This window comes from Phymastichus coffea, unplaced genomic scaffold, assembly GCF_024137745.1.
Source record: "Phymastichus coffea isolate CEN01 unplaced genomic scaffold, Cenicafe_Pcof_1.1 PCOF00018, whole genome shotgun sequence".
In the NCBI taxonomy this organism is placed as follows: domain Eukaryota; kingdom Metazoa; phylum Arthropoda; class Insecta; order Hymenoptera; family Eulophidae; genus Phymastichus; species Phymastichus coffea.
Window position 1 is genome coordinate 213,856 of NW_026706829.1, and position 23,210 is coordinate 237,065.

A 23,210-nucleotide genomic window follows, 5' to 3' on the forward strand; every position below is an offset into this window, starting at 1 on the left:
GGACGGAAAAAGCTCCCCGTAGGTTGAGACCCAAGGATGAGACCAGATGGTGGCTTCAGGTGGGGATAGGTGCCTACAAGTTGAGGGCACTCTACGATACCGAGGTCTCATCGACGGTAATGGGTCAACTCGGGCTTAGATTGGCATCAGACATGGGGCTGGGCCTGGACGTCACGCGTGCGGGAGAAGCGAAGCTCGTCGACGGTCGCCCATGTCCCATCTTGGGTCATGTGATTTTCCCCTTCACGGTAGGGGGAAACACAAAAGATGTAAGGGTCGCTATAACGCCACTGCTGTCTGATGACTGCTATGTCGGCGCGAATTTCGTGAGGGAATTCAGCGCCAACCTGAACCCTGATACGGACCAGCTGTACTTGGCGAAAGCCAAAGTGGCGGTACCGTTGGAAGTGGCAAGCGTCACTGGTACGTCGTGCCTCGCACCCGTAGGCCTGGTAGAAGCCACGGAAGCACAGCGTCAAGAAGTGGCTAGCCTCGTCGACGGATTAATTCCAGACGGAGGCGAGTGTTTAGGCTGTGCTGTGGGGGTCGAGCATGAGATAGACATCGGAGACGCTCGACCCTGTAAACAAAAATACTACCCGGTCTCCGACAGGGTGCGAGATTAAATGCACGCGCTGGTCAAGGCCATGCTGGACAACGACGTCATTGAACCAGCAACCAGCGGGTGGTCAAGTCCAGTGGTGATGGTTAAGAAGGCAGATGGCAAATATCGGTTCTGCGTAAATTACCAGAAGGTAAACGCAGTAACCAAGCCGGACGCCTATCCATTACCCTTCATGAGCGACATCCTGCGAAGAATCAGGGATGCTAAGTTCATCTCGACACTGGACTTGAGTAGCGCGTACCACCAGATACCTCTTAAAAAGGAGTCGCGCCCCATTACGGCGTTCACAGTCCCCGGCCTGGGGCATTTTCAGTTCAAGAGAATGCCCTTCGGATTGTCCTACGCCGGCGCGACCTTCCAGAGGTTGATGGACAGAGTGATTGGCCCGGATTTAAATCCTTTTGCTTTTGCTTACCTCGACGACGTGATTATTATCTCGCCGTCCTTTGAGGAGCATAAGCGACACCTAGGATTGGTTTTACAACGAATCCTGGGTGCGGGCCTCACTGTGAACAAGACCAAAAGCCACTTCTGTAAGTCGGAAGTCAAGTACCTAGGGGTCCTAGTGAACCGTGAAGGGGTAAGGCCAGATCCAGAGAAGATCAAGCCCATCATGGAGTACCCAGTACCACGGACGATCAGACAGGTGAAGCGATTCATGGGGATGATGTCGTGGTATCGTCGCATTGTACCCGACTTCGCGACCATCGCTGAGCCGATAAACCGCCTGACGAAGAAGAGCATCCCGTTTGCGTGGCAGCAGGAACAGGAGCAGGCTTTCGAACGGTTGCGAGACGCAATGGTCTCGGCACCAATCTTGCAGTCGCCAGATCCCAGCGCGCAGTTCATGTTACAAACGGACGCGAGCGATAGTGGGATAGGCGCGGTGCTGACGCAAGAAATCGATGGACAGGAGCGCGTAATTGAGTACGCCAGTCGCTCCCTAAACAGTGCGGAAAGGAACTATACAGTCTCCGAACGAGAGTGCCTGGCAGTAGTATGGGCTATCGGGAAGTTCCGGCCTTATGTTGAGGGGCACCACTTCAAAGTCATCACCGATCATAGTTGCCTTAGGTGGCTCCACAGTATGAGGAATCCTACAGGAAGGCTAGCGCGTTGGGCGTTAGCACTACAAGGGCATGTTTTCGATATAGACTATCGAAAGGGAGACCTCAACGTGGTGCCAGACGCTTTATCTAGGGCCTATGAGGAGGGGTTGGTAGAAGTGGGTGCCATGACTCATCAGCCGGAAACTGCCGATACCTGGTACCTTCAAAAGTATAGAAAAGTATGCCAGGATCCACATTCTCAACCTACCTGGAAGGTGGTTGGAGGGAGATTGTATCACTACAATCCGACTGAGGAGAGCGAAGGGTCCATCGACAACGAGGAAGCCTGGAAGCTAGTGGTTCCTGCCGAGAAGAGGCATCAGGTACTCGAGGAGGTACACGATGCGCCAGCAGCGGGACACCAGGGGAGAGAACGAACGTTCTCCCGGGCTAGGCACCTGTATTTCTGGCCAAAGATGTACGAGCAGGTCAGAGAGTACGTGAGGAGTTGCCCGGTATGTCAGCAGTGCAAGGCGGAACAAAGGCCGCCTTGCGGGCTGATGGGTCGTCGAGAGGTCTCGCGACCCTGGCAGGTGGTGGCCAGTGACATTACTGGCCCTTTCCCCAAGAGCTCGAGAGGGTTCGAGTATATTTTGGTCTTCTTAGACCTGATCACTCGGTGGGTAGAGTGTGTACCCGTACGTAAGGCCAATGGAAGGACCATAGTACGGAAATTACACGAAAGGGTGGTAACCAGGTTCGGAGCGCCCGAGATATTCCTGTCGGACAATGGGACCGAATTTAAAAATCAGGAGGTCGATGCCTACTTATCGAGGAACGGCATCCGGCGCGCTCTTACTCCAGTTTACCACCCACAAGCAAACCCCACAGAGCGAGTGAACAAAACCCTCAAGGCCATGCTCATGTCGCATGTGGAGCGGGACCATAAGAGCTGGGATGAGCACCTGCCAGAGTTCAAGTTCGCGTTGAACTCGGCAACTCATAGCGCGACAGGTTATAGCCCGGCTATGCTGGTCTTCGGTAGACAGCCCACTCCCCCCTCGACTTTTAGGAGAGTCCAGGATCAGTTGGCTCGGGAAGCTTCCGAGGGCCAAGAACTGACCGAATGGGGCGAGCACATGCGCTAGTTACCCAATTTATGGGAACGCGCTGGCTCTAAGTCCAGGGAGGAGGCGGACCGTCAGGCGGTCTACTACAATCGGAGGAGATGTCAGGCCGATTTTAGGGTTGGGGACTGGGTGTGGAAGCGGAACCGCATCTTGTCTTCCGCTGCTCAGGGCGTTTCGGCGAAGTTGGCGCCGAAGTATGCTGGTCCATATGTAATTCAGGAGGTATGTGGGACTAATACCTACCGCCTCGGTAACCAGCAGGAAGAGTTGCCCGAGCTGATCCACGCCAAGGATCTCAAGCCCTATTTCGGCCCATTCTCGGATCAGGACGACGAGGAGCCAGGAAGAGGGGACTCAACACCGTTGGAGGAAGAGGAGGGCGTAGGCGACCCGCCAGCGAAGGTTGAGGAATCCAGCGAGGATCCGATATGCGAGCGCGTCGCGAATGCAGCCCCCGCGAACGAGTGTGAGGAATCCGTGATGGCTCCAAAGATACTGACCGAGGCGGCGGCTAAGCGAGGCCGTGGTAGGCCGCGCAAGAACCCTGCGTGCGAATCTCAGGAACCAGGTGGTGATGACCTGAATGGCAATGCGGCAAGGGGAAGAGGCAGGCCCCGTAGAACCACTCAGCACGTGCGGAAGGTGGTCCTGCCAGCTACCCCCGCAAATGGGCCGCATTTGCGAGGAAATCGCAGGGGACCGGGACGTCCTCGTAAACAATAGCGTCGAGCGTGACGCAGCGACGGTTAGGTTAAGGGCTAAACCTGAGACATCCCTTAACTCCCCTCTTCTTCTTTTACAGATGAAGAGGAAGCTGGTAGTGAGCGAAGAGGCCTTCGAGACGGCCACTCAGATGTTACTCGACCTAAGGATGGGTCCGGACGCCGATCGGCTCATCGGCGATATCAGAAGATTTGTCCGGGCCCAGGTCGAGGTGGCCGCCAGAGAGGGCCGCTCGCACCAGCGGGTGGACGACTTCCTCCGGGAAGGTATGCGGGCTCAGACCAGGAGGCCTGAGACCCGGGAAGCGTCCACCCAGACCGACGGCCCGTCCGAAGAGGGCCGTCGGTCTAAGTCCACGACGGACCAGGGGGTGCAGACCCCAGAGCCGAACCAGCCGACGACGGCTGACGGCTCAACACAGTGCCCCAGGCCGAAAGAGGCCTGTGGCCAGGGGCAGTGGGTCTGCAACCACCCCCGGGTCCCCCAGCAGGTTAGGCTTGAAAAATCCTGGAGGCACGTGAGGTTGGGCCTCCAGGAATTAGAAAACGCTTGGGAATTCGTCGGGGAACTTCAGCGCCGGGTGCACGCACACCTGGGGGAGTTCCTCGACTTCCGCGGCGCCCAAGAGATGCTGGGGGAGTGGGCTCCTGTGGTCCGGCGGCAGAGGGCATATGGCGAGACCCTGCTGCGCGTAGACCGGGGACCGGAGTCCCCAGCGACCGCGGGCCCGCCGGCGGTGTTACCACCGACGGCATCAGCTGATAGGGCCGCGGCCAGGACTCCGGCCAGGCCCCCGACGCAGACTCAGGTCAAGAGAGTCTCGGGGGCCCCCGGCGCCGGACAGGAGTTCACGGTCCGCGTGGACGGGTCGGTTTCCGACCCTACTGTGGTGGTGCGCACCCAAGGGGGGCGCACATCCGCCACGGTGGGCGGCGTTACGTTTATCGCCGCCCTGGTAGCAGCAGCCCCACCGCCCCATCCACCAGCAGGGAGCCAGGGCCATGGAGCGGAGCCTGGCCCCAGTGGGCGGCCGAAGAAGGGCTGCTACATATGCGACCATCCCGGGATAACCACAACATCCAAGTGCCCCAACAAGTCGGAGCACTGGCGCTATCCCAGGCATAAGGCGCCAGGAGGCTCCGGTAGGTGATGTTGGGGAGTGGTGGCCCGGGATGGGCAAATAAAGCATTATGTAAATGAGGATGGATTGTGTTAGTTTTTTCCCTTTCCCAATCCTGTCGTTAGGGTCGCGAGTCGGTGAAGTAGTTCGGTCCGGTAGTCCGAAGCTAGGAGGGGGCTGCAACGATTACCGAAAATCCTTCGACTCGCGCGAGGTTAATGAGCGGCTAAACGAGAGAAGCCGCGATCGGTTCGCGAGAGAGAGAGAACGCGTAGGGGCAATGACCGGGAGGGGAGCGTTGAACAGGCAGTATGACTGTGTCACTCAGTCCGCCTGTATCGTGCAGCTAACCTGTTCCCGAGCCGTTCTAAGTTTTCGTGTGGTGGTGCTAAGGCGAACAGTGCGAACTTTGGTGCGGTGTGCTGGGTGCAGCAGCACCAGCAATAGTAGCAGCAGTAATAGCAGCAGCAGCAATAGTAGCAGCAGTAATAGCAGCAGCAGCAATAGCAGCAACAGCGGTAGCAGCGACAGCAGCAACAACAACAGCAGCAACAGTAATCGCGGCGGTGCGGCGAGCAGCGAAGCGGCGTTTCAGCAGTTTGTTGTTCGGGTACGGTTGGCCACCGTATCCTCATCGTTCTCGCGGTAGGTGCACCTTCCCCTTTCTATTATTGTTAATAGCGTGCGATCCCGCGCAGCGTGCGCGAGGAAATTAATTGTTGCGTGCGAGCGGTTAGTTCGCGGTGATCGCGGTTTTCTCTCTCTCTCTCTCATACGGCGTGTATTGTCATTCGGGCAAGCGTGCGCAAGACTCTCGGCAGATCCCCCGTGTATTTGATTTTGTTGAATAAATCAGTTAATCGTCATCTTTAAATCAAGTAGTCGTTATTGTGTCTTTCCTTTGTCCGGAGGTCGCGTCTATATTTGTTTACATTCGATTCGAATTCGCCGGTAGCGTAGCACGGATCACGCGGATACCGGTAGGCGGGAATCGTCAACGGAGTTTCCAACAGCGGTCGCGCCAGCGCCACTAAGCAAGGGCGACAGCGCCGCCAAGCGGCGAGTTGGGGGAACCCAACTCGGAATAGTGAAGAGACTCTGCGCAGGCGCACTCCGAGACAAGGTAGGTTGATGTGCTTTGAGCACATAGATAACTAGGCGTCGTTTAGTCGTTATATAGGTACGTTTAAGAGATATTTTAGACTAAACGGCAGCCTGTTACATTCTATATAATAAAATCTATTTCATGTCTTTTATAGTAAAGTAACGTTTTTAGTACTGAAGATAAAGCAAACTTCAAATGATATCACATAATGCCAACGTATCGATTGTTGAAAATGTTTGTGAAAATCAAATTCGAAGCTTCACGAATTTTTTCTGGAGAATCAATGTTCTCAATCAAATTATTTTTTTTAACATAAAAAATATTTTTTTAAAATAATTAAATTAATTTATTTAATTTAAATTAATTTAAATTTAAAATAATTTTAACATAAAAAATGTTTTTTTCATAGAATATAATTAAATTTTCATTATTCAATCTGATATATTGGATCCACCGGCTTAAAATTTCTAATTTTGTCATCAATTTTAATATAATGTGCCAAAAAACTTAGAAAATTTAAATTTAATTTTCTAAATTTTCATCAATAATACTTCTGAAAAATCTCGGTATTTCTTAAGATCTCCAAACACTATATTGAGTTAGCCATTATATATAATAAGGTCATTAATATACTGGAAAAGATCTATGCATGTTTTGTCAAGCAATTATTGATAGTTTCATCAATAAAGTTCCGTTTATTATCTAATTATCATAGAAATGACGCGAAGGAACACATATTTCCCACATTTTCGTAATTTTTTGCCTTTTTAATAAAAGTAAACCGATGGAGCAAGACAAAAATTTTTTTTCATAAACTACAGCTCTTTTTTAGACTTTTGTCGACAGTTTTAAATGAACAAATATGTTTTATTCATTTGAAAAAAAAAAAAGATATTTAATGTTTTTGATGAATGAAACTCATAAACAGTACCATTTTTCGCTTTGGCAAAAAGGGTTAAAAATAGGTAAAAAATCTATGATTTTAAACGTAAATGGATTATTCTGAAAAATAATTTTTATTCTAACTGTTTACAAATTGGACATCATTAAAAATGTTACTACGTATATAGTTCTCAAACAATTCGCTATTCTTTAATTTTTTCTTTGATCAGATAGTCTTGAGTTGTGTGTTTTTCTTATTTATACTTTACTTAAACAGCACTTGTATTTTAGTATATTTTGTATTCCCATATTCTTGTCAGTTATGACATTCTCTTTTAACATGAAGTGGTTCAAATTTAATTTACAGTATTTAATAATCTGTTCACTTTATATATCTTGGCTTTTGTAATCGTATTCGAATTCTATGGTATATGGGGAAGCAGTATCCTTGTCATATAATACAGAATATTCCGGATGTTTTTTTACCAAGTGTCCGTGTTCATCTATAGTAGTTTTCAAATCATTTATGTTATCTGAGAGTTACATTCTTAAAATTACTTTAAAATACTTATCTACTTCAGAATAGTAATAAAAAAGCGTATTTTTTTCCTTTAGTGCACTAACTATCGGTAAATATTTTTCTAACCTTGTTGATTATATTTTTCTTTTATTTTACCCTAGTACTTTGAGAGTATAATTGTCTTCAGTTATTACGTTGAGCAGATCGTCTAACGGACGTATATATTTTACATTATAAATTGTCAAAATATAAGGAGCGTCTTCTTTCTTACTACACATTGACTCATGCTGTATTAAAGAATCTTCTGACTGAAACCTACGCGCCCTGTTTCTGAGTCCAGTTTTAACAAATTCGTTTTAAATAAAAATATGAAATCTAAACAACTTGTAACGAGGGCAGCGCCTTATTCGGTACTGACGTCACCAATTTATTAAGGGGAGAGTAAGAGAGGCTCTTTCGCTCTTTAACAATCGAGGAACGAGAGGATAGGTTGAACGAATAAATAATTTTCCTTAATTAGAACATACAACTTAAATCTATTCAGACAAACAAATACAAAATCGGTTATAATAAAGTTTGCATGACGCGCACATGTACAGAACAACTTAAACTAACGCGGGAGTATGAATGGCCCGGCGACTAAATCGCCTTGACCATTTGCCTCCATACAAAGGAAAGAATACGTCGAAACCTCTCTACCGCATTACGATGAGCGTAGCCGGCAAGTGATCGCCTGGCTACCTATCGTTCCTACGCGGCCGCGCATCACCATGAGAGAGAGAAATACCGGGAGAGAGAGATAACCTGACCTTTGTCCTTGGCGATGAGCCGGCAATGGGGAGTTGACCTGGCCGCTGGCTGGACGTCTTCCTCGGCGTAGCCCGTGGTGAACCCACTGGAAGTCATGCCGTGCTTGGTGGCGAGGGCGACACTGAATGTCCTGCTGCAGGTGTTGTTGCCACACGTTGCCTCGTCTCGCCCTGGTCTGGTCACTGCTGCACGTGTACTTCTTTTTCTCTCTTTGCGCTGCTACTTCCAACTTCTCTCCTTAGCTTTCTTCCGGGAACTAGATCACGCGACTTGATGCATGGTCAGAGTTCGCGCTCTCGCCGGGCTCTCCCACCAAGCCCACTCATTAGGCGGCGTGCGACAAAAGCGCTAATTGGTCGCGCGTCACACGCCGGCCCAAACCTGCATAGTGCGTGCATAGACGTGCACTCTAGCATGCTCGCTAACTTTCTCTCTCTCTCTCTCTCTGTCTCTCTCTGTCTCATAGTCGCTGCGCTCTTGCTTCTTCGGGCGCTCTCAACCTTGCTCGGCAATCTTCGGCGGCTGGAAAAACATAAAGGCCAGTGGTTAGGCGCAATAAATATATGCGCCGAACGCTGACCACGTCGCCATGCCGAGCGATAAGAGGGAGAGAGAGAAGGAGGGCAGACGAGGAGCAAGCGTACTGCTTGCTCTCGTCACAAACTAGGTTCATTTAATTACGTGCATCTATTACAGTCATATCGTAACATAAACAAAAATTGTAAATTTATTTTTTGATATATTACTTCATTGTTCATTTTATGTATTTTCTTATTTTGATTATACTGAAGAACCTCGTACTTTTTAGTGGATTCAAGTAAGTAACCTTAGAATTAGGCCTGATAGTCCTTATTTTATATTTGATCTTCTGGACTAATTTGCTATTTTTTACTGCTCAGAGTTTTCCACTTTTTTGCATTGTTTTGTGTAGGAATAAACATTGTGTCCTATATCTGGGTGGCCATTTTAAGGGTAACTTTATTTTTATTTTGTTAAAGGATAAATTCAAATCATTTTACTTAACGGGCTTAGAGTTTAGCTTTTTGAGTAGAGAGTAATGCAAACGCATTTACTCTTCAAAAGGATTGAACGCTGACTGTTAATGTAGATTATTTTTTGTACAAATCTCTAATTATTATTATTTTATTTATAAGCATAATGTAAATATGTATCAATATAATATATATTAATATATCGTAGAATGTTGTATTCGGGAACTTAAACATCGCACGTAGCGGCAATTAAACTTATATTAGGGCATCAGACACTAATGGAAATTATTTGTTTAATTTTTGGAGTATTACGGAGCAATGCCTCGTCAAACTTTATCGATGCTCTACACTTACTTGTTTTCCCAGGGTAGACAACGGATTCTTGTTTGTAGAATAGCTGCTTCAAAAGAAAGGGAAGAAACAAAGATAACTCGCAGGCAAATGATTCAATCTATAGTACATTAAGATCAAGATAAACAAGAAAAACAGAATTGATTATCAGAAAAACTTCGAAAAACAATATTATCATTCTTGTAACGGTGAATCACGACTTAGCTGATTCGTCTCTTGGCTCTTATAATCATCTATTTGCTGCTTTTATACTTATTTATTTGCTGTTTTTATGTTTGATGGTTTTCGTTTGGTTTTTGGACACGGGTTTAATGGTGTCGGCACGAGTAAAGACGAGAGAGTATGCCACCAACGTTACCACCACCAGTGCAGAAACACAGAAGCGATCCTTCGGATAATACGCCGAAAAGAGACGCGCGGTCGATTGAAGGACAGGCTTGCCGATACAGTGACAACTTTGTGAGCCTGGAATATCAAGTTTAATGGATCCATTGGGCCGGAAGCAGAGCGCTTCTTGGAGAAACTGTAGTGCTTTGTACGGATATACAGCCTTCCATACCTCAAGGTACACCCAACACTGGATGTGATCCTCTGACTGGCGAATAACTTTGATGGGTGGCGCACTTTCCACGAGTTTGCCTCAGATTTTCATAATAATTTATAGTAATATTCATAATAATATTTTTATGAATATAAGTCTATTAAAGCAAAATATTATTCAAGTTTAATTTAGTAAATTTTATTACGATTGATTAAAAATAATTCAATAATGATACCCATAATAAAAATAAAAAAGAAATTTTTTTGTTCAAAAATAGCATTTTAATAATATTTGCTTTAGAGTTTTTTACAGCATAATTGGAGATGATCCAAGATGAAAAAAAAGAATTTTTTTATAATAACCATTATAATTTTTATCGAGTAATAAATTTTTTATAAGTAAAAAATGGATCCTGTTTGGCTGATTTTAAAGAGGATACAAATATGCAAATTTACATTTAAGTTTTTTAAAATCTGCTGCGTCGTTCAAAAATTATAACCGATTTTTCGCGGTAAAAATTAAAAAAAAAATAAATAATTTCAAAAATTCAATCTTCAATCGAAAATAACCGACGACATATGAAAATTATTACTTTATCCTTCAAAATGATCTCCCGCGGATTGTTCTACAACTATTTTAGACCAGGCTACAGTAAGTCGTAATGAATACAACGCTATGTTACTAATTATTTGGATAATCCATCCTATAGGCCTTCTCTTTTGAGGGTAGAACTTCAATTAGAACGCATGACCATAGCATTGACTACTTAATTTACGAGGGTGGATTGATAAGTTTCCGGCCTGACCAAGAGATGGCGCCACTTGGCCTACCTTGAGGTGGCGTTCTATAGTACCATCCTTAGATAGCTTGTAGCTATAGTTTCACCCCGATCACCATGTTAGTTTAGGTTTGAGAGCACACTGAACAAGACGCCTCTGTGTTTTTCTTAAAAATGGAAGAGCTGAAAAATCGTGCTGTGATCAAATACTTCTATTTGAAGGGGTTAAAGCTGAAGGAAATCAAAGAAGAGATGGACTCAACACTGGGGACATCCTCCTCATCATATTCACCCATTAAACAGTGGGTTTCCCAGTTTAAAAAGGGTCATGTGAGCACCTCTGATGAGCCACGTTCAGGACGCCCTGTTGGGGTCACAACTTCAGATATGATCGAAAAAATCCATCAAATAGTGCTGGAAGACCGCAGATTAAAAGTGCGTGAGATAGCTGAGACCTGTAAGATGTCATGAACGTGTGCAAAATATTTTGCACCCACATTTGCATATGGAAAAGCTCTGTGCAAGATGGGTGCCGTGTTTCCTAATAGTCGACAAAAAATTGATTCGAAAAAACATTTCTACCGCCAATTTGGCGTTGTATCCAAGCGAATTTTTGCGTCGATTCGTAACCGTTGACGAAACTTGTGTCCACCACTACACTCCTGAAACCAAAGAATAGTCTAAACAGTGGATTGGACTAGGGGAACCAACTCCAAAGAAGGCAAAAACAATTTTTCGGCGAACAAGGTTATGGCTACTGTTTTTTGGGATGTAGGAGGTATTATATACATTGATTACCTTGAAAAGGGTAAAACTATCACTGATCAATACTACGCAGATTTATTGCAACGTTTGAGCCACGAGGTGAAAATTAAACGACCTCATCTGGCGAAGAAAAGAACCTTGTTTCATCACGATAACGCACCAGCGCACAAGTCAATCGTTGCGATGGCTAAAATCAACGATCTGAAGTTTGAATTGATGCCGCACCCTCCCTACTCTCCAGACATAGCCCCGAGTGACTATTATCTGTTTCCTAACCTTAAAAAATGGCTTGGCGGTAAGAGATTTGCTGACAATAAAAAAGTAATCGAAGCTATAAATGGGTATTTTGAGGAGCTTGACGAATCAGTCTATAGAGATGGCATTACTAGACTAGAACACCGCTATGATAAATGTATCAGCCTTGGAGGAGATTATGTTGAGAAATAAAAAAAAAATTCTTAAAAACATTGTTTTTCTTGGTCAGGCCAGAAACTTATCAATCCACCCTCGTACATAGCATATACAGCCATCATTTAGGTGCGATTGAGGACGTGAAATGAAGGGTAGAATCGGTAAGGGGTCACTCAAAATTGCAAAGATGGACCATGGCATAGGCTATCTACCCATCGTAATTTATCCAGAGGAGAGACGGCACATCGAGGCTGGGCGTAATGGACGACCATAACATAGGCTATCCAGCTTACACAGCCGTGAGAAAGGTTGAGATCTCGGATAATACCTTCAGCGGTAGTTAACCAACTATGAGGCTCTTTCGATCAGTTAAAATTCTATGGCTGAACTACAGAAGCGGTGACGTTTATAGCTCAATGTTACATGAAATGGAACGAGACATTCAGCTGGGAAGGTATGGTTGCTTGCAGCTGGTAGTTGTCAGGACATTTGTGACGACGGTGACATGTTGATGTTGATCCATATAACTTCGCAGATAAAATCAATCTTTGTCCTTCTTTGACGTTCTCCGCTCACCAAGTCTTGTAAAATTTGCTGAAAAATACGTAAAATGCGCGGCATTCACACGCGGCATGAACACACACACAAAGGGATCAATCATAGTGGTAGCTGATTTAATTCCAGAGCTAGATCGTGGACAAGAGGGCCTCAAGATTACAGAGGTAATTTTCTAGAATAAATGACTGTGAATATACCGGAAGTGTACCATCTCACTGTGGAAAGTGTTAAAAAAGGAGTCGTTTAATGATCATCGATACATCTTGGTAAACATTATAGGGAAACAACACACAAGAAAAAAATAGCAGATAAGAAGCAGTTGGTACCTTCCAAAAAAAGACCGAAAAACTTTCCTGTAAAGAATTAGTAGAGCAGTTGACTGAAAGGGACGGATAGCAGAAGAGGCAGTAGAGATCCTTAAGCATATTGTAACAGAAACGTGCACTGTGTTGATGTTATACAGGTCAGTAAGATATCATAGAAATGAAGAGCTAGCTGAATTAAGAAAAGAATGCAATAAGTATCGCCTCAAGCAGTGAGCGAGAAAAGCAAATCGACTTAATGCGGTAGAGGTTAAAGAGCTTACTAACTAGTCAGAAGAAACCTACGATTAGTCAAGCAAGAACAAAAGCAGGAAAGATCTCGTTGAATTATTCAGTTCCCATAGGACTTATCTTACAAGATAGTGATGGACAAATTGCGCAAGGCACAAGACGTGAACGTGCTAAATCTTCCGGAAAATCGTAGAAGCATATTTCCAACAGAGAAACTCTAGACTAGCTTTCCAAGCAAAGAAAATGACTGATCAAAAGAACTCTTTACACCGCAGCGAGTGAGTTCCAAGAAAAGTTCATGACTGGACGGCATTCTTAATAAGATTTTAGGACTGATAACACTAAAGAATCTCCAGATACAACTAATTGTAAGCGTTTTCAATAGATGCCTAGGGAAAGGCATCTTTCTAACTAAGTGAAAAAGACAAAGCTGGTACTGATACTCAAGGAAGAAGCAGGCTCTGTGGATTGTCTCTCATTGTATAGACCACATCGTATAGAATCGATGAAAAAGCTATTCGAACAATTAATCCTGAACAGGATGGAGCAGTTGATCTAAGGAGAAGAGAATGAGATAATCTTTCTAAATTAGTATACCTTTCGTCAGGGTCTTTTAACTCACAACAAATTACAGATAGTGCAACAACGAATCATGGAAGCACGCTTTGGGCTTTGCTTGACTGAGAAGGATATTGTACTATTATACCATTGGACGTTAAAAATGTATTTAATTCTATTAGTTGGGAGCGCATCTATCAATCCCTTGATAAAGAGAAAAGGATGCGCTATTACCTGTCAAAGATTTGAGACAGCTAACTGAAGGACAGGAAACTAGTGATAGTGACCAAAAGTGGCAGGTTAGTTATGAATTTATCGGTGGGATATATTAAGGGGATAATTCTGAAGATCTTTATCTATTATGTATTGTTAATATTGTAATTACCAAACGGTAATATTACATATTATGATTTAAATAAACTATATACCTAGTCAAGAGTGAGCAGAGACCTAATTGCAATTGCCGCTTTCGCGGCAAAGAGAAGGATGATGTGAAGCATACACTATTTGAGTGCTCCGCATACGAATGCGGGAGAATAAATCTGACAGTAGAACTATAATGACTAGGTTACCAAAAAAAAATCTTGTAGCGATGTAAGAAAGATGGGACCTGATTGTCAACTTAATCAGAGAAGCAGCCATCTTTGGGACCAAAGAAAAAAAGAAGGAAAAAAAAAGAAAGGAAGAAACGAAGAGAGGTTAGATTAAGTAAATGCAGCCTAATAAGAATAGATCCTACCGAACTAATAAAGAAAACGAGTACCGGTGGGTGCTAGAAGTCCAAAGGGTAAATTAAAGAAGGGCAGGGGATGAGTAGGTTTAGTGTATTGGAATTGCCATATTTTCTATAGGAAACACTCCCTATGAGGATTTTATGGAAGATTTCTTCTCGTTAGCCCGGCAACAAAATACGCGGTGTGATCAAAAAGTAAGGTGAATTTTGAAATTTAGCGGGCTACGTCCGTTCGATCTTCGACTTTTTTATTTGGTTATGTTGGTACACTCGTCTAGAACATACGTTCCAAATTTCAGCTTTGTAGTATGTTTGGTTTGTTTGCGAGAGGCATCAAGGTTAGAAGTGTTTTGCGTGCTCCACGATTTGCTGCTGTCTAAAAACATGGATCAAAGAGTTTGCATTAAATTTTGTGTGAAAAATGGAATCAAATAAACCAAAACACTTGAAATGCTGAAAGTGGCATTCGGTGAGTCTACTTTAAGCCAAAAAAATGTTTACAAGTGGTATAAACTCTTCCAAGAAGGCCGAGAAAACACCGACGACGAACCTCGTTCTGGACGCCCCAGCACATCAACAACTGATGAGAATGTTGAAGAAGTGAAGAAAATAGTGTTGGGAAATCGTCGAATTACCATTAGAGAAATTGCTGATGATATTGGCATCTCATTTGGTTCGTGCCAATCAATTTTGACGAGTGTTTTAGACATGAGACGTGTGTCAGCGAAGTTTGTTCCGAAATTGCTCAATTTCGACCAAAAGAAACGTCGCATGAGCATTGCCCAAGAGCTCCTGAATGACGTCAACGATGATCCAGATTTACTCAACAGGGTTATAACAGGTGACGAAACATGGGTATACGGTTATGACGTCGAGACTAAGACTCAATCGTCCCAGTGGAGGCATTCTGGATCACCAAGACCAAAAAAAGCACACCAAGTTCTATCAAATGTAAAGGTTTTGCTTACAGTTTTCTTTGACTGCAGGGGCGTGGTGCATCATGAGTTCTTGCCACAGGGTAGAACAGTAAATAAGGAATATTACCTGCAAGTTATGCGCAATTTGCGCGAAGCAATCCGCCAGAAACGTCCGAATTTGTGGAAAAATAAAAATTGGCTTTTGCACCATGATAACGCCCCTGCTCACACATCGTTGCTTGTGCGCGAATTTTTGGCTAAAACCAACACAGTAACGATGCCACAGGCACCGTATTCCCCAGATCTGGCCCCCTGTGACTTCTTCTTGTTCCTAAAACTGAAGAGGCCCATGAAAGGACGGCGTTTTGCCACGATCGAGGAGATAAAGACGGCATCGAAGGATGAACTAAACAAGATCACAAAAAATGATTTTTTGAAATGCTTTGAGGATTGGAAAAAGCGTTGGCACAAGTGCATTATATCCGAGGGGGATTACTTTGAAGGAGATAAAATAAAAATTGATGAATAAATAAATATTTTTTGAGAAAAGTAAAAATTCACCTTACTTTTTGATCACACCTCGTACACGTGTATCGTAATAGTAGCAAAAATAGAAAGTAACAGCGGAATCGACAAGAAGAACCTATTTCTCAATACACACTACATTATAGCCATAGATCAGCCAATGACTTTTAATTCAAATAACGTCCTTATATCATAAAAAATAAAAAATTTTGTATATATTCATGAGATCATCATTTTACCATCTATAATCGTCATTTTAAGATCTATACTACGAGTATGTTTACATTTTAATCGACTGGCTTTATTTATTTACGGTCTTGTGTCTTGTGAGTGACTATATGGTGCTAGAAGTAATTAAGATGACTGACAAAAAAAGTGTACAGAATGGTTGCAATCATTTGATCTAATATTCTCATCTGTAGTTTTTACTCTTTCCCCCTTAGTCTCATACCCTAAGACTAATTAAACGTTATTCTTATTGAATGAATAGAATAAATTTAGATAATCACGTCTGTATTTCTTCAATATGAGATAATATAAAGTGTAATATACAGATGCATACTTTATATTCTAATTATAAGTCTAAGCATCAAGGAGCTTTCATTACAATATCTAGGAATTAGTTTAGTTGTGCTATGGCAGTTATGTTCGAATAGTCAAAATACGAGACTCATGAAATTTACAAACCCTAAACTGTATATTCATGTCCCATCATCTTAATTTAGTTTCAATGGTAAATTCACAAATTACATAAGTATAAAATATTTTCTTCGAATATCATTACCATAACCTCATTCGTCCTGACTTAATGCTATTATTTTTTATAAAAAAAAGTAATAGCATTCGAAATTTGACAACATTGATATAGAAATATCAAAATAATATCTGAATAAGATTGAGTGATAGATATGAATAAATCAACTTAAATGTTAATATAGTATACTGAAAATGAAAGGGAAGAAAATTTATAAATTTAAGAAACAATAATATTGTTGGAATTTACCTTTATTTCGTTAGCTCCACTTTGAGAAACTACTCTGGAAACTTCTTGTAACTGCGATACTCTGTGACTAAAATCTGTTATCCATTGAATGACTGTACATCCTCGTGGTACGGTGTATCTTCTCCATCCAGCTGGTATAATACCTTTTATTAATTCAGATAACATCGTTCTATGGTAGTTTGTTTGTTTCTTTTCGCCCTGAATAATAAAATAAATTCAAAATATTAAAGTTTATTATAAGAATATTATTTGTTCAAAGAAGGGGAATTTGAAATCAGAACATATAACTTATTCTTGTCATTTCAATGGAAAGAATATTTCGATTTAACATACTTAGAAGAGCTTTATAATCGAAATTTCAGCAAAAATTATCAAGTTTCTAAATCTGATATATACTTATTCTATGAATGTCAAAAAGCAGAAACTTTAAACATATTATTATCGAATAATACTCCAAGATGAATTAGTAAAATATTAATATAAATTATAATCGCAGAAAATTACGTGGAAATATGGGGAATATTGGTGTTACGTCCGGAATTTACAAAATATTTACTTTCCCATTCTGATCTCGAGTATCTCTGAAATTTACTGGGAAAATTGATCTAGAGTGAGCGATGTTAGGCAGAATTAACGAAAGAAAAAATCTGTCGTGATAGGTTACCATTTATCATCTTTAACTTGTATTCATGAACTGCAGTCTGGCGTCGACGAGAATAGTGGAATGTACCTAAAGCACCGTTCAAAGCCAGTCACACTTCATAAGTCGAGAGAATGTTTCGGTTCGAGTTGTAACTTTACTGATTTTTGATGGTATCGATTTCTTTATTACTATTACACTGTTAATCTTAAAAGAGAGTAAAACGTTTCACGTAGCTCGTCACGGTTTTCTCAAAGTCGCGGAGTGTGTGTCCAGTCCTCTCCGCAATCGAAGAAAAGACCAGCAATGGCCCGCCCACTGGCGTGATAACTATTGTCACCGGCCAATGGACTAATTGCTCATTCAGCTTCGCGAGTCGTTCCTTATCCTATTCAGCAACTCTTGCAAGATCGTAAAAGAGGTGGACTGTCTCTCTCCCACTCTCGCGATCTGCTTTTGCCAAAAGCGCATATTAGGCGGAAGATTATATGTATCTCTCACTCTCCGCGGGAAATGGCATCGACCTACATGCACAGTTTATCTGAAGGTCGATCTGTATCGAAACTGCTAAGAGCGAAGAACCGCGCAATTAGCCGTTTGCATGAGAAAGACTGAAAGTCGCACACAAAATACTGTTTTGGCAACATTTCAGCGTCCAGTGGATTTGACTTGCTTGGGACGTAACTTTGGATTGAATAAGAATAAAAGGCTTTCAACAGAAAAAAATTGGTGCCAATGTACAATTACCGAATTACAGGTAAAAAACCGATATTACATAGTTTTTTTTAATTTTGCGCTTGATAGTGAAACCTAGTGTGCTAGAAAACATTAGTTATTATAATAAATAAAAATTTGTTAATAGTTGCGTATAGGCAAGTGCCAGCCAGTGACAAGGAATAAAAAAGTAGAAGGGAGCGAGAGTACAGTTAGGCCTAACAACTAAAAAGCCGGCGTGACTATAAAACCTTATTGTTTGTTCCTAAGTTTCAGTGTTTGACGTTTTTGGTGAACAAGTCTTACGAGATGAGTCTTGAAAGATCGAGCGACTGCAAAGATTTGATCGCTTGGCATTTCTAAAGATGCAATTATTATTGCCGTCTTTCAGAGGACGTTACCTGGAACGCCTGGAGTAGAGAGAATGCAAAAAAGTAGCAGCAGTATCAGCAATCAGCCCTCAGTTACGTGCATTACCGGGCCTTTGTTTGCTTCTCGGTAGCGGCACTTATTTAAACTACTCTTTAAACTGGTTTGCCTGGTCCGAATTCTCTAATTTTTTATTTGATAACAATTAAAGGATAGAAAATAAATCGAATATCATAGGTTATCGTTAGTTGGATTATATAGCTGTGGGTTGTAGAACCGGCAAATTGTATTAAACATCTTACTTATTTTCCTCTTTCAACTAATAATGCATATGTATTTCTTGTTAAAATCAATTTTGATCAGAATTTAAAAAAATTTCAATATTCTTTTGTAGAATGACATTTTTACTTCAATAATAAATTCGATAATAATTAGCTTATTTCATATACTATTTTTTTAGTAAATAATTTATTAATTTCGCTTCCAATAGCTCTTTGGGTTCTTGTAAAATCTCTTATTCAATGCTTTGATGCTTTAAAATGAAAATCTTCATATCTAATATCTTTTTAAGCTTGTAAAACCATTTTTGTAAATCTAGATCATAAATAATATTTACAATATCAAAAGCAATTTTGAAATTTTCAAACACAAACAAACTAATTTTATCAATTTTTTCCTTATGAGCTCTACCGCTACATAAAGCTTTTAGCCAGCGTTTTATATGTATTATTGATATAACTTTCCGAAATTAATTTGAACAATTCTTGATTTGTAATCGTGATCTAATCCATCAACATCTGATAAGCTTACTGGTGAAATTCGTCTGTATCAATATGATATCGTTTTCAACTTCTACTACTTGCATTTGAACTTTACACGATTTTATAAGAATTTTATAAGAATCAATAATCTCATCTTCGGTCATATTCAATCTATAAAGCTAATACTACCAGTGAGTTAGAGGGAATACATTTTGTTTAACGATAGCGTTTCCTTTTTTACGTAAATGCAATACGACTATTTGCTCAAAATCGTCTTCCGTTTTGCGTAGAAAAAATCTTTTTATACCAACATGTTTATTCCATTACAAATTCATAATGTGTGTTTGGGAGTGCATCATAAATTATCTTTTTTTTCTGTTATTAGTACATCGATATAGATATCTTTCTTATCTTAAATATGTTTAGGAAGGTCTATTCTAATAGGTACATAGAAATACTTTTACAACAAGTATGATTTCTAATAAAATCTTAGAGTCGATTGTTTTTAATCATTCTTAGTATTTGGAGATAAAATTAACGTATCGTAAATCTTTTTCTACTTACTTAGATTTACTTGTTATTTAGAGTTGACTGAAAATGTAAAAAAAAGAATGTATCAAAGGAGGACGGTTCTTTCGAAGTAGTAAAATTTTCATTGGTTGAGAAGGATGTCTAGTATTTTTATTCATCAGGAGGAAGTTTTTTGTTTCAAGAAGAAGCAACTGACAGCATCTGGCTACACTTTTACGCAAGACTAAAATTAATATTCTTCATTTGAAGACTTGTTCTACGAAGATCAATTCGCTCGAGTTATTTGTATTCAGTATTCTGCTGAAAGTAATTTATCTGTACCACATTAACTTTGTGTTTGTTCATCTTATATAAACTTTACTACGTCACAGTAATTTTTGTGTTGTTTTATCAGTATTTTTTATCAGTTTTATTTTATCATATTAACAAAAATAAAGATATGTAGATTCATGATTCTAATTATTAAAAGAGAAAGAGTTATTGTATATACGAGGTGTGATCAAAAAGTAAAGTGAATTTTGAAATTTAGCGGGCTACGTCCGTTCGATCTTCGACGTTTTTATTTGGTTATGTCGGTACACTCGTCTAGAACATACGTTCCAAATTTCAGCTTTGTAGTATGTTTGGTTTGTTTGTGAGAGGCGTCAAGGTTAGAAGTGTTTTGCGTGCTCCACGATTTGCTGCTGTCTAAAAACATGGATCAAAGAGTTTGCATTAAATTTTGTGTGAAAAATGGAATCAAATGTTCCAAAACACTTGAAATGCTGAAAGTGCCATACGGTGAGTCTACTTTAAGCCAAAAAAATGTTTACAAGTGGTATAAACTCTTCCAAGAAGGCCGAGAAGACACCGACGACGAACCTCGTTCTGGACGCCCCAGCACATCAACAACTGATGAGAATGTTGAAGAAGTGAAGAAAATAGTGTTGGGAAATCGTCGAATTACCATTAGAGAAATTGCTGATGATATTGGCATCTCATTTGGTTCGTGCCAATCAATTTTGACGAGTGTTTTAGACATGAGACGTGTGTCAGCGAAGTTTGTTCCGAAATTACTCAATTTCGACCAAAAGAAACGTCGCATGAGCATCGCCCAAGAGCTACTGAATGACGTCAACGATGATCCAGATTTACTCAACAGGGTTATAACAGGTGACGAAACATGGGTATACGGTTATGACGTCGAGACTAAGACTCAATCGTCCCAGTGGAGGCATTCTGGATCACCAAGACCAAAAAAAGCACACCAAGTTCTATCAAATGTAAAGGTTTTGCTTACAGTTTTCTTTGACTGCAGGGGCGTGGTGCATCATGAGTTCTTGCCACAGGGTAGAACAGTAAATAAGGAATATTACCTGCAAGTTATGCGCAATTTGCGCGAAGCAATCCGCCAGAAACGTCCGAATTTGTGGAAAAATAAAAATTGGCTTTTGCACCATGATAACGCCCCTGCTCACACATCGTTGCTTGTGCGCGAATTTTTGGCTAAAACCAACACAGTAACGATGCCACAGGCACCGTATTCCCCAGATCTGGCCCCCTGTGACTTCTTCTTGTTCCTAAAACTGAAGAGGCCCATGAAAGGACGGCGTTTTGCCACGATCGAGGAGATAAAGACGGCATCGAAGGATGAACTAAACAAGATCACAAAAAATGATTTTTTGAAATGCTTTGAGGATTGGAAAAAGCGTTGGCACAAGTGCATTATATCCGAGGGGGATTACTTTGAAGGAGATAAAATAAAAATTGATGAATAAATAAATATTTTTTGAGAAAAGTAAAAATTCACCTTACTTTTTGATCACACCTCGTACACTTACCATGGATGAATTCGGTATGAACGTTTTGAATGTGATTACTAAAGTTAATATAAATATAAGTTCCGAAGTTACAGATAAATTTCCATTTTTGATAATGTGTTATAAATGGTTATTCGAAAAAAAATAAAATGTCATACTTATTAATTATAATCAATTCGTTTGTGAAATAAAGGAAAATAGAGTTTAAGAAATTGATTAATCGTTACATGAATTAATAATATATTTATTTAAAAATAAAAAAAATAATAATAACAATGAAAATAAAAAATTACATATTATATATTAAAACATGAAATTTCTCAAACAATACCGGGTGGACCATTTTAATCGAAGCACCCAGAAATCTTTTTCCAGGTAAGGATGAGTGAAACATGTTTCAGACAAAAGTTGCTGGACTCCGAGGGGGGCATAATCGGGTGACCTTGACTCTGACCTTGAGGGTCATTTTAATGGTCATCCGAAGGTCAACTTTGTGTTTTTAAATAGAAACCCCCATTTTCGACCTCGGATTCAGAAAGAGCGGGAAATTTTACGTTCAGATGACCTATTATACGTGGGGTCTGGGTGACCACCAAGGTCGCCCCCAACATCACGTAAAGTTCAATGTTTTTTTTTTCTTAATCTTTCCACCTAAGTGACTGAAGATCGGTATGGTTTAGAGAAAAATGATGTAGACAAAAGTTATTGCATTTTGAGAGAGGCATCTTGTGGTGACCTTAACTTCGACCTCGAGGGTCATTTTCGAGGTCATTTAAAGGTCAAATTTGTTTCTACTTTTCTATTAGTAGTAACAGTAGTAGTAATTTCTACAATACTTGTTTTGGGAGTGTCTTGGATAGGGTAAATAAATCACACCAGAGTGTACAGTACACAAATTGATCTTATTTATCATGAAAAAATTATCATATTTATTATCTTTTTTATTAATAATTAATCAGGAATCACAAAGCTTGTGAAGAAATCTTAATAATTACAATAAATGTCGTTTCAAAATAATGTTACTCAAGTTAGAATTACGAACGGGTTTATGAAAAAGCTTACAACAAAAAAACCCTTACAGGAAGGGTCACCTAGATAATACATGTGTTATGTTTCAAGAACGTCGAATTCTTTGTTGTTTCCGAATCCGTGATAAAAAAGTAGGCTATTCCGAGAAACAGAAAGTTGACCTTTAAATGACCTCGAAAATGACCCTCAAGGTCGAAGTTAAGGTCACCACAAGATGCCTCTCTCAAAATGCAATAACTTTTGTCTACATCATTTTTCTCTAAACCATACCGATATTAGGTCACTTAGGTGGAAAGATTAAGAAAAAAAAAACATAGAACTTTACGTGATGTTGGGGGCGACCTTGGTGGTCACCCAGACCCCACGTATAATAGGTCATCTGAACGTAAAATTTCCCGCTCTTTCTGAATCCGAGGTCGAAAATGGGGGTTTCTATTTAAAAACACAAAGTTGACCTTCGGATGACCATTAAAATGACCCTCAAGGTCAGAGTCAAGGTCACCCGATTATGCCCCCCTCGGAGTCCAGCAACTTTTGTCTGAAACATGTTTCACTCATCCTTACCTGGAAAAAGATTTCTGGGTGCTTCGATTAAAATGGTCCACCCTGTATATATCGAAAATTCAAGTTCTACTATATGCATAATTAAACATTTCATATTTTAATACTGTAACGGGTTGTTAATTCCGTTTTAATTTCTTTGTCTCACCGGATGCG

At 41.0% G+C, this 23,210-nt stretch overlaps 1 protein-coding gene across 2 annotated transcripts in view; it reads right to left on the reverse strand.

Annotated features, from left to right (window-relative positions):
• LOC131675316 (dynein heavy chain, cytoplasmic) overlaps positions 1–23,210 on the reverse strand; it is a 995,688-nt gene that overhangs the window by 13,869 nt on the left and 958,609 nt on the right. For both annotated transcript variants that reach the window (XM_058954251.1, XM_058954250.1), the window contains one exon: positions 16,651–16,848. In XM_058954251.1, the coding sequence (XP_058810234.1) occupies positions 16,651–16,848 (198 nt within the window). The remainder of the gene's footprint in view (positions 1–16,650; positions 16,849–23,210) is intronic.